General features: G+C 46.3%; 1 protein-coding gene across 1 annotated transcript in view; it reads left to right on the plus strand.

The window, feature by feature from the left end:
- The window catches only part of PROM1 (prominin 1), a 116,609-nt gene that overhangs the window by 47,609 nt on the left and 52,582 nt on the right, over positions 1-16,418 (plus strand). Inside the window, exons 4-5 of the mRNA XM_053578081.1 lie at positions 5,605-5,660; positions 12,052-12,257. Of these exons, the coding sequence (XP_053434056.1) occupies positions 5,605-5,660; positions 12,052-12,257 (262 nt within the window). The remainder of the gene's footprint in view (positions 1-5,604; positions 5,661-12,051; positions 12,258-16,418) is intronic.

Raw genomic sequence — 16,418 nt, forward strand, 5'->3', positions numbered from 1 at the left:
CCTCAGTGATCACTGGCTGAGCTCTTGTGGCATCCATAGGCTATTCTTGCCTTACTAAACCATAACTACAATAGTTTCAAATTGGTGAAGTTCTGTTTCTATTCTGTCTTTTACATTCCTAGTGGGCGTTCTGTTATATCAGGAAAGCAGTGGTTCTCAACCCATTTTGATACTGAGTTACAGGAAGCGGGGAACCTGCCTATTGCAGTGTTGTTCAAGGATCTGATGGTGATTTTGTGAGTAGCCTGAACACAGCTCAGGGCTTCTTTGGATCCTGTGAGAGTGTGGTGAATAAGGCAGCAGGCTGGAGTTATAGGAGCAGTGGGGGAGGAGGGGCTGGTGCCTCTGCGGTGGTAAAGCATTCCTTTTCACGTCCACTGGCTGCAGGGGTTCCAATTCCATAGCTAATAAATAGGCAGACACAGGACCTATATGTATCCATCCTTTGTGGACAGGCACGGTGGTTCACACCTGTTCTGGGAGGCTGAGCCAGGAGGATTACTTGAGTTCAGGAGTTTGAGGCCAGACTGAGCCAGAATAAGACTCCATCTCTACTAAAAATAGAAAAATTAGTTGGGTATCCGTGACAGGTACTTATGGTCCCAGCTACTTGGGAGGCTGAGGCAAGGGGATCCCTTGAATCCAAGAGTTTGAGGTTGCTGTGAGCTGTGATGCCATAGCACTCTAATCAAGGGTGACAGAGTGAGACTCTGTGTCAAAAAAAAAAAAAAAAGTAGTTTTATTTTGTGTTTAAATTGAAAGAAGGTGGTCTTTGAGCATTTCACTTCCTTTTCATTGGGGGCTTTCATATCGGAAAGGACAGTGGTGTCAGTGTCAAATGACCCTGACTCACAATGTCCTGCCACTGGTTAACTGAGCATCTCCTGCAACAGTGACCCACCTGGGCCTCACCTGCCTCATCTGGGAACCAGAATAGCAGCGCTTCCTTTCCAGGATTGCTGGAAGGATTCCGGCAGATAGCCACTACGCCGTTTCTCATCTTGTTTTTTTTGTTTGTTTGTTTTTTGGAGACAGAGTCTCACTATGTCACCCTCGGTAGAGTGCTGTGGTGTCACAGCTCACAGCAACCTCAAACTTTTGGGCTTAAACATTTCTCTTGCCCCCACCTCCCAAGTATCTGGGACTACAGGCACCTGCCACAACGCCCAGCTATTTTTTTTTTTTTTTTTTGTAGAGACAGAGTCTCACTGTACCGCCCTCGGGTAGAGTGCTGTGGGGTCACATGGCTCACAGCAACCTCTAACTCTTGGGCTTACGCGATTCTCTTGCCTCAGCCTCCCAAGCAGCTGGGACTACAGGCACCCACCACAACGCCCGGCTACTTTTTTGTTGCGGTTTGGCCGGGGCTGGGCCTGAACCCGCCACCCTCGGCATATGGGGCCAGCGCCCTACTCACTGAGCCACAGGCGCTGCCCACGCCCGGCTATTTTTAGAGACAAGTTCTCCCTCTGGCTCTGGCTGGTCTCAAACCTGTGAGCTCAGGCAATCAACCTGCCTCAGCCTCCCAGAGTGCTAAGATTACAGGGGTAAGCCATTGTGTCCAGCCATCTCATCTTGTTGATAAGCTCACAAGATAGCAATTTGCATTTTCTCCATTTCACACATGAAGAAATCGAAGCCCAGAAAGTTTCTGAAATTTGACTTGTGTTCAAAGCAGTCACATAGTTTTTTAGTGCTGGAGCCAGAACTTGAAGCTAGTCCTGCCTGACTCCAAATTGCCTGCTTACCCCGTGCTGCCCTTAGCTGGGTGGGTGGTTTATGGTACGCAGGAGGCGGCTGCTTCTCTTTAACCTTCCTGTCCTCTAAAGCACTCTCAGAAAGCGGAAATAGAAGGGGAGAATCTCAGAGAATTGTGATGGAACAGATGTATGGCAAAAGTCACAATAATAAATAAAATATATATAAAAATTGAAGGAGACTAGATCCCTCTTAACACGATTACAACTGGAAATCGGTAGGTTTTCGATGACAAATATATGCTGACATGCTGTAAAAATGGCTGTAGGACACATAACCTGCATAAGCTGTAGCAGGATCTGATTTATTTACAGGAACCACAATTTTTAACTTCATTGTATTAAGAACAAATCGAGTTTTTCTATTTTGGGGGGAGGGTAGATAAGTATGTCAATAAAATCATTTTATTTAACAATTTTTCAATATTTTAAAAAATATTCAAGCTAACTCAAAGTACATACCAGGGAACAGAGCGCCCCCTTCACTCTACCCTAATCCCACCTTCGGACCAGGGGAAGCTGCTGTCAGCCGCTAAACCTTTTGTCAAATGAACAAGTGGAGTCAGTCGCTTCCTGTCCTCCCAGCAGTGTCTGTGGGAGCATGTGGATCTCGGTACAGACCCAGAAGCGTGATTCAAGGAGCCATAATCCTTTCAAAGATCCTGCAGACCAATTTTTTCTGATAAACAGCAGAAAACAAAGGCTATCAATGGAATAACTCTTTCCAGGAAGATCTCAGGGGAGGAAATGCTGCGGGATTCCACAGATACCTTGGCTCTTTTGAGCCTGCTGTCCCTGCCTTTGCCAAGCACCAGGCACCCGCCCATCACAGCCCTGCCTGCAGTGGCGCAGATTTTCTAAGGATTCCACGATCCCTCCAAAGCCTCCCTGAGGGATTTAAGGGCCCAAAGGAAGTGGAATGGTCAATGGGCATTCTCAGCATCCAGGTAGAATAACCACGATCAACTCATGGTGGGGGCACGTGGCTGGCAGAAAGGTGACGGGCCATCCTTCCAAGCTCTTTACTCAGAGAGTGAGTGTATGCCATTGTGAACTCTAGCGAAAGCCAGCATGTGTCTGTCTGGCACCGGAGAGGGACTGATGGCACAGTCGCGTGCTGACAGGTGTCACTGAGAATAAGATGGAATCAACTAAGCCAGGGCTGAGATGGCACAGCCCCGTCTCCCATTCATGTTGTTTTGTAAATGCAGCATTAACCTAAAGGTGTATATTTGAGTAGTTGAGTGTGACTGATTTAGGAGATTAACTTTCGAATTGGAATGTTGTTGTGGGTCCTGGGTTATGCTACTTATTGTTTATTATGGGTTATGGCAATTACTGTTATTTATTTATTTATTTATGTTGAGACAGAATCTCACTATGTCACCCCTTGGTAGAATGCTGTGGTGTCACAGCTCAAGCAACCTCAAACTCTTGGGCTTAAGAGATTCTCTTGCCTCAGCCTCCCAAGTAGCTGGGACTACAGGCGCCTGCCACAACACTACAGGCACCTGCCAGCTATTTTTTGGTTGCAGTTGTCATTGTTGTTTAGCTGGCCCGGGCCGGGTTCAACCCCGCCAGCTTGGATATATGTGGCCAGCGCCGTAACCACTGTGTTACCGGCGCCGAGGCAATTACTGTTGTTTAACATAAGGGTTTGTACACCCTTGCTTTGAGAAGAACAGAACAGTTTTGGAGAGGCTGCTCTCACTGTTCTCCAGATTGCCGGACCTCATCTCCATCTCTGCATTTGGGTGACGGTGACAGGTGGCTGGACCTTTTTCATCCTAACAACATCACCTAGGGGAAAATGGCAGCAAAAGGGTGTTTACACTGTGTTTACATAAAGACCAGGGGCTCTCCCTCTCCTGAGCACTTTGTTATATATTAACACTTGGCGGGCAGGGGATACATTTGATAACTCTAAATGTGACTTGGCTTCTAGAAATCTGAAGCATTAATCCTTTCATTAAAAGCCACACTTAAGAGTTAAGTCATGCTGGTGTGAGCATTTAAATGAACGTGCTCCAAGAAGCTGAAAATTGCAGCCTGTTTACAGCAGGACAGGGTCGTTCAATGTGTGTCACTGAGGTTCTGAGTCCAGAAAGACTCAGCAGAAGGAAATCTGCTAAGCCATGAAGTCTGGTGAACCCCAGGACTGGAGGAAACGATGTTGCCCGTGTCCCCCAAAATCACTTCATTGATCTCAGTCTCACCCATGCCACCCTGGGAAAATGTGAACCCAGGAGCAGGCAGGTGGTGTCATTGTGCTGGAGAGACAGTAGAAATAAAATGTCTAAGCAAAAAAAAAAAAAAAATGTCTAAGCAAACAGAGCTGCTGGAAGATGGTGGCGAGTGCATTTTTCAGGAAAGTGATACTTAATCTTTCAAGTGACGAACTTCTGGTAGTCCTGGCGTTTTCAAGGGGAATCTTTTCAGAGGACATTTTTTTTTTTTTTTTTGTCATTGTTGTTGTTGTTGCAGTTCAGCGGGTTTGAACCCGCCACCCTCGGTGTATGGGGCCGGCGCCCTACTCTACTCAATGAGCCGCAGGCGCCACCCTCAGAGGGCATTTCTTTGCTGGCCCTTTAATGCAGTGGACATCAGCATACGCCAACTTTCCCTGGGTGCTTCAGGGTTTTCCTTCGAGACCAGCTGTCCTCAGAGCCTGGTGTGTTCTCCTGCCCTTGCCATAAGTAGCCCCGAGTTGCTGCCCTTTCTTGTTTGGGGGAACTCGGGCTGTCAGAAGTTGTCATTAATGACGGTTCATCTCCCTCCTCTGTACAGGGCGGCTCAGGCCACCATAGCAAGGATGGGCCTTGGCAGAGGGACGGAACCCACTGGCAGCCAAAGGACAGGGGTCAGGTGCCAGTGTGGGGGCAGTGGTGGATGTAGCTGCAACTGTCCCTAGCACACCCAAGGCCACCAGGAGTGGCTGGGAGCATCTGCTAGAAGTTACAGAATAGACTTCACTGGGCCGATCCCTGTTCTCTGGGACTCGGAGGAGCTCCTGCTGCACATGGTGTTGAAGATGGCCTGAGTTGGTACGGTGGGAAGGATGCAGCAAATGTCCTGCACCTGCTGCCCCCAACCTGGAGGTGTGTGTGCAAGAGACAGAGAGAGAGGTGGGCGGGCCCCGAGTTTCAGAACACACTGCTGCAGACAGGCTGCTGCTGTCCACTGCAGGCCCCTCCTGGGGTTCACAGGTGCCCTCCAGCCACACAGTGGGAAGGGGCTGGCAGTGTGCGGGCGGGGGACAGGAGACCAGAGCCACGCCCGGGCAGCAACATGCCGCGGAATGACCTGATGCCCCCTAGAACAAGCTGCCCTTGTTACACCCCAAACGAATATATACAGAAAAAGTCCCAATTTCCCATAGAATTTGCAGGTTTTCATGTGCTACTTAGAGATGGGAAGAGCAGGATTTCCTGGGCAAAGAGCTCCTGGATGGGTGAATTTTAAAATTCCTTTCATTTGTAAAATAATAGGCAAAGCTGGAATTATTGAAAAGTTTTGGATCACTAAGAAGTAGTGATTGACGAATAATGTTTTGTGAGTGATTATTGAGCTATAAGTGGTTTGCTGGTCACTATGAAAGTGCCCTGTGAACTCTTACGGTGACTCTAATTCTGCCACTGGCAAAATAATAAACCAAATGTCTGTCATCTATTCTTGGCGTCTGGCTAGATGCTCATTAACTTCAATTATTCACCTACATTAATAAATAGGAATATAAGCATAAAAGTCATATGTAGGTATAATAATTTTTAAGCATAGACTTTTTTCTAAATATACTTTTCATGTTTACTAGAAAAATAATTTTGCTACTTTCTGTTTTTTTCCCCAGATAATCTCAGAAAAGTCATAAAGAAGATGTTTGAGCCCTCAATTGATTATGAAAAGGTATTTTTTTAATTGATAAAATATTTCATATTAAAAATACAAAGTATGAGAAAAATTTTGGCTGACTTAAGTAAATCTTTAAACAACTGTATATTTAATCTGTAATTTTAGGCTTAGTCCCTCTGAAATATAGCAGAAATTTCAAAAGTAGCATTTAAAGGAATCTTTCAAGCTGTATGTTATTTTATTTATTTTGGGGGTAGGGGGGACAGAGTCTTACTATGTTGCCCTTGGTAGAGTGCTGTGACTTCATAGCTCATAGCAACCTCAAACTCCTGGACTCAAGTGATTCCCTGGTCTCAGCCTCCGAAGTAGCTGGGACTGCAGGTGCTGCCACAACGCCCCGCTATTTTTTTTTTTTTTTTTTTTTTTAGAGATGGGGTCTCACTCTTGCTCAGGCTGGTCTCAAACTCCTGAGTTCCAGCAATCCGCCCATCTCAGCCTCCCAAAGTGCTAGGATTAGAAGCTGTATGTTATTTTAAAACCAAGCCTTACTAAAAAATGTTATGCTACCTTTTTTTAGCTAACAGGGAAGAACCCCCTAAGTAGCATTCTTTGCAATTTGGTAGGAATAGTGACTGTTCTTTGTTTCAGTAGATAGACTAAGACTAGCTTCCCATTAGAACAAGGCTAATGGGTGGGCACCATTGTGTGTGTTCTTGGCTGGAACTGGAAAGGGAGGGAAGGATGAGGGAGGTAGCCCTGGATCTCAAGGGCTAGAAGCCAGACAGCAGAGACGTTACCCAAAGTTCCATAGGAGAAGAAAGTATATCTATGAGCAGAGGAATGTACAGGAAAATGGTGAATTCTGACCAGAATTCTCTCGAGAGGCAGCACCTCAGGGGCTCATAGCAGGGATGCTAAGGGCTGGAGGGACGGGAGGTGCTCTGCTGACACTCTGCGGGAACCATCAAGCCCGGGTCAGAGGGAAAGAAAGGACGGTGAGTTGAGGTCCAATCACCAGGGGGCCCTGAATGCTGCACTAAGGCGAGTGGATAGTATTCTCGTAAAGAATCAACGCGCCTTGCATTTCTCTGCTGAAAACCCAAGGTGCTGCCACTTCACTGTCCCTTTTCCTTCTGTGACAGATTACCTGAACAGAAGAAGGTTCTTTTGGTTTTTGTTGGTTAGGAGTATCGGTTGACCAAGAACGAACACAAGTTTAATTGCATTGAATGTGAGATTATACGAATTCGTTAAACCTGCCGGTCAGCTTCTCAGCCCTGCAGGGAGAGGCAGGCACTGTGCTCCTCTTCCCTGGCCTGGACGTGGCTACCAGGAGAACCATGAGAAGATGCACAGACAGGCACCCCGTGCTGGCCAGCACACCCAACCTGACCGCTGGCCTTCCCAGGGGAGGCGAGGGCAGGTAACCCTGACCAGTGAGTGGTCGCCTGAGGTCCTGCAGTTACAAGTGGCCTCATCGACTTCTTAATTTGCAATAAAATGCTCATGAAGAAGGCAGCAGGGGCGTGGCGCAGAGATTATGGCAGGCTGTTTCCCCACATGCTCCCAGCTGCTTCCTTCTCCAGGGCCGCCAGCTTCACCTACATCTCCCAGATGTGATTGCCACATCCGGCAGGCATCCCTGGCAAAATAAAATGACAGTTACTCTTATATTTATATTCAATGTTAGCGTGCCATGAGCAGTCAGGCCTGAATGCTGACTAGTTCTGGCAGGGAATGGGTGGACGGGGGCAGTGCTACTATCATAGTCCAGGCCAAGAGGACAAGATCCTGAGACCCTGATGTGACTCTGAGCTGGAGCTGTCCCGGGAGGGTCTTGGATAACACAACTTTTTGCTTGGCTTAGGAGCTCCTATAACCTCAGCTTCTAAATCTGCTGCTGATTTCCTCTCCTGACTTTTGCAAATGGATAAAAATGACTGGGGTGAGGGTGACATGGAATGAGGATGCAGAATGGAGCCCGCAGAGTGGACTGAATCCTCCCTGAGATGTGGGATCACACCATGGTTTCTATGGTTATCCAAGGGAGAGGGGTTTAGTTGATGCCAGAGAAGCTAGGCCACCTTTGCCAGGAAGCTTTCAGACTGGATTTAGTCTGATAAATGCAGGTGTGTCGGGTCGGATTCTCCCTGAAACAGACCCTGAGCCAAGGATCCCAGGGCGATCGAGTCACCCAGCGCAAGTCATTTATTTGGGAGGCACAGGGAATACTGGCTGGGAAGTGGGGAAGGTGGTGCCACAGAGCTTCCTCCTTCGACAAGCCATAGGAAACTGGGCAAAGCACCATTCTCCCCTGCAAAGGGTGAAGGGCAAGAGGGCCAAGCTGTGTGTACAGCAAGACTTCAGAGGCTCAGGCAAGGGGCTGCTTGGGGTGTGGGGACAGTGCAAAGTCCTGGGACTTCTGGTTCTGGAAAAAGCCTTCAACCACAGAGTTAAAGATCCTGGTTGTTGGAAACCTGGGAGGCATAGTGGGGCACTGGAGGGCCTAGGGACACAGGCAAGCACCCGCGTGCAGTCCCATGGGAACGCTCCATCCAGGTGAGTCCTGGGTTTGTGGCTTTCCAGCTCCCACTGGACACGCTCTGGCCCTCCTCTTCTGGTGAGCCCTCTGATGGCCGGTGCTGAGTCAGCACCCGAGTGGTTGGAGCCCTTTCAGCGAACTTCTTCCCAAGGGTGTCAGAGCTTCCAGAAGTGCAGACTTTCTGTTCCTGGGATGGCCTTGACTCTGGGGAGGATAGAAGGCTGATCACAGAACTGCTTGCTTTCTGCACTTTAGCTGTAAATTAAAAGTAGTACTTGGGCGGCGCCTGTGGCTCAGTCGGTAAGGCGCCAGCCCCATATACCGAGGGTGGCGGGTTCAAACCCGGCCCCGGCTGAACTGCAACCAAAAAATAGCTGGGCGTTGTGGCGGGCGCCTGTAGTCCCAGCTACTCGGGAGGCTGAGGCAAGAGAATCGCTTAAGCCCAGGAGTTGGAGGTTGCTGTGAGCTGTGTGAGGCCACGGCACTCTACCGAGGGCCATAAAGTGAGACTCTGTCTCTACAAAAAAAAATAAAATAAAAAAAAATAAAAACAAACAAAAAAAAAAAAAGTAGTACTTTATGGTCCGTGGCCCCTCTTCTCCTGATGTGTTTTCAGAGACTTTGTCTTTTGCATCAGACATTCATTTAATTGATATTTGTGGAGCACCTTAGGAGCAATGCAAGGTGGGGGTCCAAAGACTCAAAGCAGAGCTTTTCCTATGAGAACTTGGAGTTGGTAAAAGAGAGGCCAGGTGACAAGACGTGCAAGGAAGTTACATGGTGCCCCAGATTTGTAGGCGGATAGCACAGGCAATGGCCCAGGGAAGACCACGTGGACACACAGCAGGAAGGGCCATTGACAAGCCAGGGAGAGAAATTGTGTGAGACAGCACCCCAGTGACATCTTGACCTTGAATTTCCAGCCTCCAAAAGTGAGAAAATCAATGTCTGCTGAAGCCATCCAGTCTGCAGGACTTGGCTGTGGCAGCCCGGGCAGACCCTGACAGCGGCCCCTGGGCTGCTGGGACACAGGACGGGCTTGGCGGTTCTGACAAAGGGCTGTGAATGCTGAGCGGAGGATCAGTGTCCTTGCACTTGGGAAATCAGGAAAGCCTTCGTCAGTGGAACTGACAAATAAGAAACACCACCTTAGTCTTGTCTGAAAGCACTCAGAGCACAAAACTTCTCCACTGCTATTTAAACCATGTTCTCAAACGATGCCCTCTCCCCCTCGGTAATAATAAAGAGTCCCCCTTTCTAGCCGGGCATAGTGACTCAGGCCTGTAACCCTAGCACTCCAGGAGGCCGGGGCGGGTGGATCGCTTGAGCTCAGCTCATGACCAGCCTGACCAAGAGCGAGACTCCCGTCTCTACTAAGAATAGAAAAACTAGCTAGGTGTGGTAGCAACCTCCTTGGGAGGCTGAGGCAGGAAAATTGCTTGAGTCCAAGAGTTTGAGGTTGCCTGCTCTCCATCCAGGGCAACAGAGTGAGACTCTATCTCCGAGGGGGGGAAAAAAAAACAAAAATAGTCACCATTTCTCGTCTGCCATGTTCCATGCACTGGATTAGGAGCTTAGATTGTCTACAATCCTCCCAGAGATAACCCTTCAAGGGGAAAGTTCCTGTTATTGTAGAAGCAAGAAAATCCTGCTGTCGAAGGAGCTAGCCCAAGTCACATTTCTATCCTCCTCCCTCAGTTTTCTCTGCATAAGATACTAATGGTCTGCTTGTGTTTGATCACTCACATGCCTTTTTCTGTCTGTTTTCTTGATGCATGCTGCCTCTGCCAAACCCAAACTCTTCACCTGCCTTGACCTCTACAGCCAGAAAATATAATCTTGGCTCTGCAGGTAAAGTCCTTGTCTGCCGTTGCAAGCTGCTCTCTGTCTAACGCCAGCGAGCAGCTCCCTGTTCTCTGTTCTTCACTGTTATTACAGCAACGTTATTTTTTTTTTTTTGCAGTTTTTGGCCGGGGCAGGGTTTGAACCCGCCACCTCCTACTCCTTTACCTTAGGCGCCACCCTGTAATGGTTTTTAAGTTTCTCGTTTCATCTTTATTTTTACTATAATCTTTAATCTCCTAAGCAACACAGCCCCGAACACTTAAATCTTGGTCTTGAGTATAATCTACAAAGCCCTTCAAGATCTTTCGGTACTGCCAGACCATGGGTAGACGTCCGCCTACTAGTGAACACCGGAAATGACCTGTGTTATACTTGATACTGCCTGATATTTACCCAGTAACATCGGAAAGGTTGTGTAGAATATGTACAATTTGCATTTGGACCTAAAGTTAACATATTGAAAACATTTCCCTGTGTGTTCTCACCTGGGTTTGAGTTCAGTGTCTTTTGGGATTCAGAAAGGACTTATAAATGATTTACTATTTTAAAGAAGTTTTAACAGTGTCTGAGAAATAACAGAAAAGTCTGTAAGAGTTTGGAATGTCTGAGCTGGTTTCTTAACTGATCAGTAATGTTAGTCCTCAAAGAGTTCAAGAGTCACCTAATAATGACTCTTTATGGACATAGGACGGGGAGCTTGGCTGCAGCATAAGCCCGTACTTGATGAATACAGCAAATCTCAGCCACTGTGTGTTTCTTTTTAGCATTTTAACCTCAAGATTGAAGTAGATAATGGGAGTGCCGTGTGCTCCAGACTTAATACTCTTGCATGTTCCCTGCTGGAGTTAACTGCTATTTATTGATCATATGCTACGTTCTGGGCACGTCACTCGTTTTCACATTCAGTCATTTAATTATCTGTTCTTCACAATATGCTTATGAGGTTGATACTTTGCAGATTAGGAACTAGAAGTCCCTGGTTGGATGTGAAGCAAATCTTCTGGCTCTTATTTCAGCTCTGTCTTCCAAGACAACACGTCTGCTCCTGGGCCCCAGACTGGAGCTTTGTTTTGCTTTGCTCTGGGTGCCTTCAGACCCCATTGTTAGTTAGCACATCCATTCAGTTGCAAACTGCCAACCTGTAACCTTCTGCCATTCTTTAGGAAGTGAGTAACTGCATGCATGAATTGAAATGAGACCAAGTTTTCTGATGCAGTTGCGTTAATTTTCATTTATCCTGGAATGAATGAAGTTCACGTGATTGTATCTAGAAATTGTGCTGCAGTAGTAACTGCTTGGCCTTTTGTGGTAATAACCAAATTTTCTATTTCCTCTGTTTCAAGGAGCTTCTAAATGGGGGTGGAGTGGGGAACACACGCACATTAAGAGCAACTTGATGGGCCTGCCACAGAGGCTCATGCCTGTAATCCCAGCACTCTGGGAGGTCAAGGTGAGTGGATTACTTGAGATCAGGAGTTTGAGACCAGCCTGAGCAAGAGTGAGACCCCGTCTTTACTAAAAATAGGAGATTTAGCCAGGTGTCGTGGCAGATGCCTATAGTCCCAGCTACTTGTGAGGCCGAGGCAGGGGAATTGCTTGAGTCCAGGAGTTTGAGGTTGCTATGAGCTAGACTGAGGCCAAAGCACTAGCCTGGGGAACGGAATGAGACTCTGTCTCAAAAAAACAAAACAAAACAACTCAATGGCAAATAGGTGGAAAAATGAAACATATATGCTGGGAAACATTCTGCTTTCTATTTCTTTCTTTCTTTTTTGAGACAGAGTCTCACTTTGTCACTCTCGGTCACAGCTCTCAGCAACCTCAAACTCTTGGGCTCCAGTGATCCTCCAGCCTCAGCCTCCCAAGTAGCTGGGACTACAGGCACCTGCCACAGCATCTGGCTATTTAGAGACAGGGTCTCGCTCTTGCTCAGGCTGGTCTCGAACCCGTGAGCTCAGGCCTCCCGGAGTGCTGGGATTACAGGGGTGAGCCGCCACCCGGCCATCTGCTTCCCATTTCAAGCTCCCACATGTGCTGTTTCTTTGGTTGGAATTGCAGATCTTCAACTATGAGATCGGCCTCATCGTGTGCGTTGTCCTGGGCCTGCTCTTCATCATTCTGATGCCCCTGGTGGGGCTCTTCTTCTGCATGTGCCGCTGCTGTAACAAGTGTGGTGGGAAGATGCACCAGCGACAGAAGGAGAACGGGCCCTTCCTGAGGAAGTCCTTCGCCACCTCCCTGCTGATGATCTGCACGCTCATAAGGCAAGTGGAATCCGGGCAGAGGCTGGTCTGTTCTAGAGTGATTAGGACATCTCAGGATTTTAACTGTTTTGTTGTTTGAGATAAGTCTCACTATGTTGCTCTCGGTAGAGTGCCATGGCATCACAGCTCTCAGCAACCTCAAACTCTTGGGCTCAAGTGATCCTCCAGCCTCAACCTCCCAAGTAGCTGGGACTACAGGCGCCCACCACAACGCCCAGCTATTTTTTGTTGCACTTGTCATCGTTGTTTAGCTGGCCTGGGCCAGGTTCGAACCCGCCGGCCTGGGTGTGTGTGGCTGGCGCCCGTAACCCCTGTGCCATGGGCACCGAGCCAGGTTTTTAACTGTTAAACCCACTGATGAGTTCACAGCTAAAGAAAACAACAATGGCAACAACAACAAAAGCATAAAACAGGAAAGACAGAACAAAAGTGCTTGTCTAGGGTGATTCAAAAAGATGTCATCGCCACCAGGCATGAGCTCTGAAATGAAGCTGCCCTAACTTAAGTGACGAGCCAGCCCTTTGGTATCTTTTCCTCTGGATGGTAAGGTGAGAAATCTTGGACAGCAGAAAGGATTTAGCTCCCAGGGCCACAGCTTGTGGGCAGCTATAGGGAGATGGGCAGCGAGTGGGCAGGCAGAGCCTGGATTTGCTCGTTGAGTTGCTAGTTGAGTCCCAAGGAACCTTGAGGGATGGATGCAATCCCTGAACTTGGAAATTGGAGCCTATTATAGAATGCAGTCAACTTTCTGATAATAAAACCCATTTTCTTGAATCTGTGGCTAATCCGCTAGTCTCTCTTGGAGTCTGAAGCACATTTGATGATTTAGGGTGTTTTCGCTGCAGTTACCATTGCTGCCAGAAGCTTCCAATCGACTGACACATCAGAAATGCATTGCTTTTAACAGTCACATCCCAAAGGGGGTCTGAGGCTCTGTGTATTCATTGACGTGGCATGAGAAAACATTCTAAAACAAAACATTGGTGGGGTCGGTCCCTGACCATCCCCCTCCTGCCTTGGGACACAGATGGTGGTGTTTTCCTGAGTGCCAAATCTGATTCCTCAGCTCAGGAATACTTGTCATAATACCGGTCCCCTTGTGATATTTGGCTTATTCAACTAGCGTCTCATACAGTGACAGAAATGAAGGTCCTACCATATGGACAATGCTGGGCCTCATGGAGATTCAGGGATAGCGAGGGCTGGCAGCCAGCATTCCCCTGTCATTTCTCCAAACACCACGTTTGCTCGGTAGCCATAGGATTTTTCAAGTTTTATCAAGTAAGTGATATTCATTTGGATATTTTAGCAGAACACAGTAAGGCCTCCAAGTTGAGGTTCTAGCTGCAAACCCAAGAGGAATAGTCCCAAGAGTGGCCAACAGCAGGGGCCTGGGGTGGCCCCTCATGGCATGCAGTGTACCCATTGAAAGTGACAAGATGCCCTGGTCGTGTTGTTAAGGAACAGTTGACGAGAAAGTTGAAGTGAGGCCAGGCCCAGTGGCGCACTACTGTAATCCCAGCACTCTGGAAGGCTGAGGTGGGTGGATCGCCTGAGCTCAGGAGTTAGAGATCAGCCTGAGCAAGAGTGAGACTTTGCTTCTGCCTGGCTGGGCCTTTTTTGGTCTCTTTTGGATTATGTACCAGGCTTGGGTATTACCTATTGAATTAATTACACTAAAATTTAAACTTGAATAACAAAAAAAAATTAAAGTGAAGCTTTCTATATTATGATTAGATAAAAGGGACAAGAAAATATGTCAGAAAAATCAGAAGATAAAATAAGAGGGGAAAGACTGTCAACAAAATTAGTAGACAGCAAGAGAGAGGAAGGGGGTGTTAGTTGAATTCCCTCTTTAATGCAGAGCCTCTGAATACTATGGAGAATAATCTTTGTATATGATTTTTAAAACAATTCTTTCAGAAACCCAGAACATTTGCTTTTTACTGAGCTCAATTCCGTTTTATGGTTCTAAATGTTATAATTAAGTGGAGTTGGTTTTAAAATTAGTCTGGAGTATTCTAATTTTCATCCATCATTTTTTTATTTAAAAGATTTTTAATCTGTAAAAGAAGCAGAGAGAGAGTGCATGAGTGTGTCCAGGGGGGAAGGCAGAGGTGCTAAGGAGAAAGATTCTCTGGCACGTATAGAGTATATGTGGTCTTGATCAGACTCTGAGCTTTTCCAAAGGCAGCTGTGGAATGTTAGAATCCCGTAGACCCCGAGGTATGTTTATGCAGTCTGTCTGACCACCAGCAGAAGATCGAATTTCCACCTCTCACTGCAGACTGATTAAACAGATGTGTCTCACTCCAGGAAAAGCCAAGTTTCCTGTCCTTTCTTTTCTCTTGTCATCGCTGCATTTTTCAGAATTTCAAAAAAATTATGAAAGAAAAACACCGAGTAATATTATCGTGTCTTATTCATTCTGTATATTTCTAAGTTTCTGAGTATGCTAAGTGAGTTTTGCCAGTAATTCCTCGTGGTAAATAAAGTCCCAGTCATTTTCAGAAAGCTGGTCATTTTCAAAGTTCATTTCATATTAGGACAATTCCTAATACGGAGGCTACAGGATTGTAGGGAAAAAATGCAGCTAGGTATAGCATTCTTGAAAATCACGAGACTGTTTTAATTCAAATGAGGTCTAGTTCTTTACAATTTAAATTTGAAAATTATCTTAAAACAATAAAGATCAGTTACAGATGGAAAGTTTTCATTGGCTGATTTCATTATCCATTGAAATTGTTAGGAAAAAAATTGCTACAAATGTTAAAGGTTTTGACTTACTCTTTAAAAATTTTGAGGATTAGGCGGTGCCTGTGGCTCAAAGGGGTAGGGTGCCGGCCCCATATGCTGGAGGTGGTGCGTTCAAACTCAGCCCCGGCCAAAAACTGCTAAAAAAAAAAAAAAAAAAAAAATTTTTTTTTTTTTTTTTTTAGGATTTACTTAATAGTGTATATGTGAGAAAATTAGTTTTTGCATAATAAAAGATAGAAGATGTAAGGTTAATATGCCATAAAAACAAAAATTCTTGTCTTCTGCTAAAAATTTCAAGAGATTTTATTGTACTGCATAACAGCACATGTCCTTGCTAGCTTAAAAGCATTTTTGTCAAATTCCAGAAAATTGTTATTCACTGAAATTTTATTCCCTTTTCGTATTAGGTAAATTTCTCTCAGTATCCTTATATTTTAATAGTTGGCTGGGGACTGTTAAAAGGTAAAACATTAATTCATAGGATTCTTGCACTTAAAATATCATATGCGTTAATAGGAAGTGTCTTAAATCAACAAGAAGAAAAATCATAATCTCTTTATTCTCTATTTATATCTAAATAGAACATTTAAAGTAGACATTGCAAATGGAGACCAACAATGGGTGTGCAGAGCACATTTCACCTAAGAATCCAGGTTTCCAGATGGTTGTGGATAACGGGAAGGTCTGGCAATACTGGTCTGCCATCGCGGTGGCACTTTTGAGACCTGAGAGCAGCTGCTCCTCTGCCAGCTTCGACCCCAGCTCCTACCACCCCATGGGACCCACTTCCCACTTTGTGCTTTCTCCCTGTCCTATAGGCATTTGGACTTGTCACCCTTAATTAGAATATTAAAATATACGCTGTGTATGGTTCTGAAAATCAACTTTGAAAGTCACTGAATTTTATTCCATACTTCTGTTTGGTTTTATCCCTTTTTTCTCCCCGTTTTTTGAGATAGGTTCTTGCTATGTTGCCCAGGCTGGATTTGAATTCCTGTGCTCAAGCAATCCTCCCTCTTCAGCCTCCTCAGTAGCTGGGACTTCAATGCTACTGCTGCTTAGCTTAGTACAGTTTTCGGTTTTTCTTTTCTTTTTTTTTTTAGAGACAGAGTCTCACTCTGTCGCCCTTGGTAGAGTGCTGTGGCGTCACAGCTCACAGCAACCTCCAGCTCTTGGGCTTAGGTGATTCTCTTGCCTCAGACTCCCAAGTAGCTGGGACTACAGGCACCCACCACAACACTCGGCTATTTTTTGCTGTGGTTTTGGCCAGGGCTGGGTTTGAACCCGCCACCCTGGGCGTTTATGGGAGTATATGGGGCCGGTGCCCTACTCACTGAGTCACAGGCACCACCCTGTTTTCGGTTTTTCTTAAAATCATCAGTGCTCTTAATGTAATTGAATCCG

This window comes from Nycticebus coucang, chromosome 23, assembly GCF_027406575.1.
Source record: "Nycticebus coucang isolate mNycCou1 chromosome 23, mNycCou1.pri, whole genome shotgun sequence".
In the NCBI taxonomy this organism is placed as follows: domain Eukaryota; kingdom Metazoa; phylum Chordata; class Mammalia; order Primates; family Lorisidae; genus Nycticebus; species Nycticebus coucang.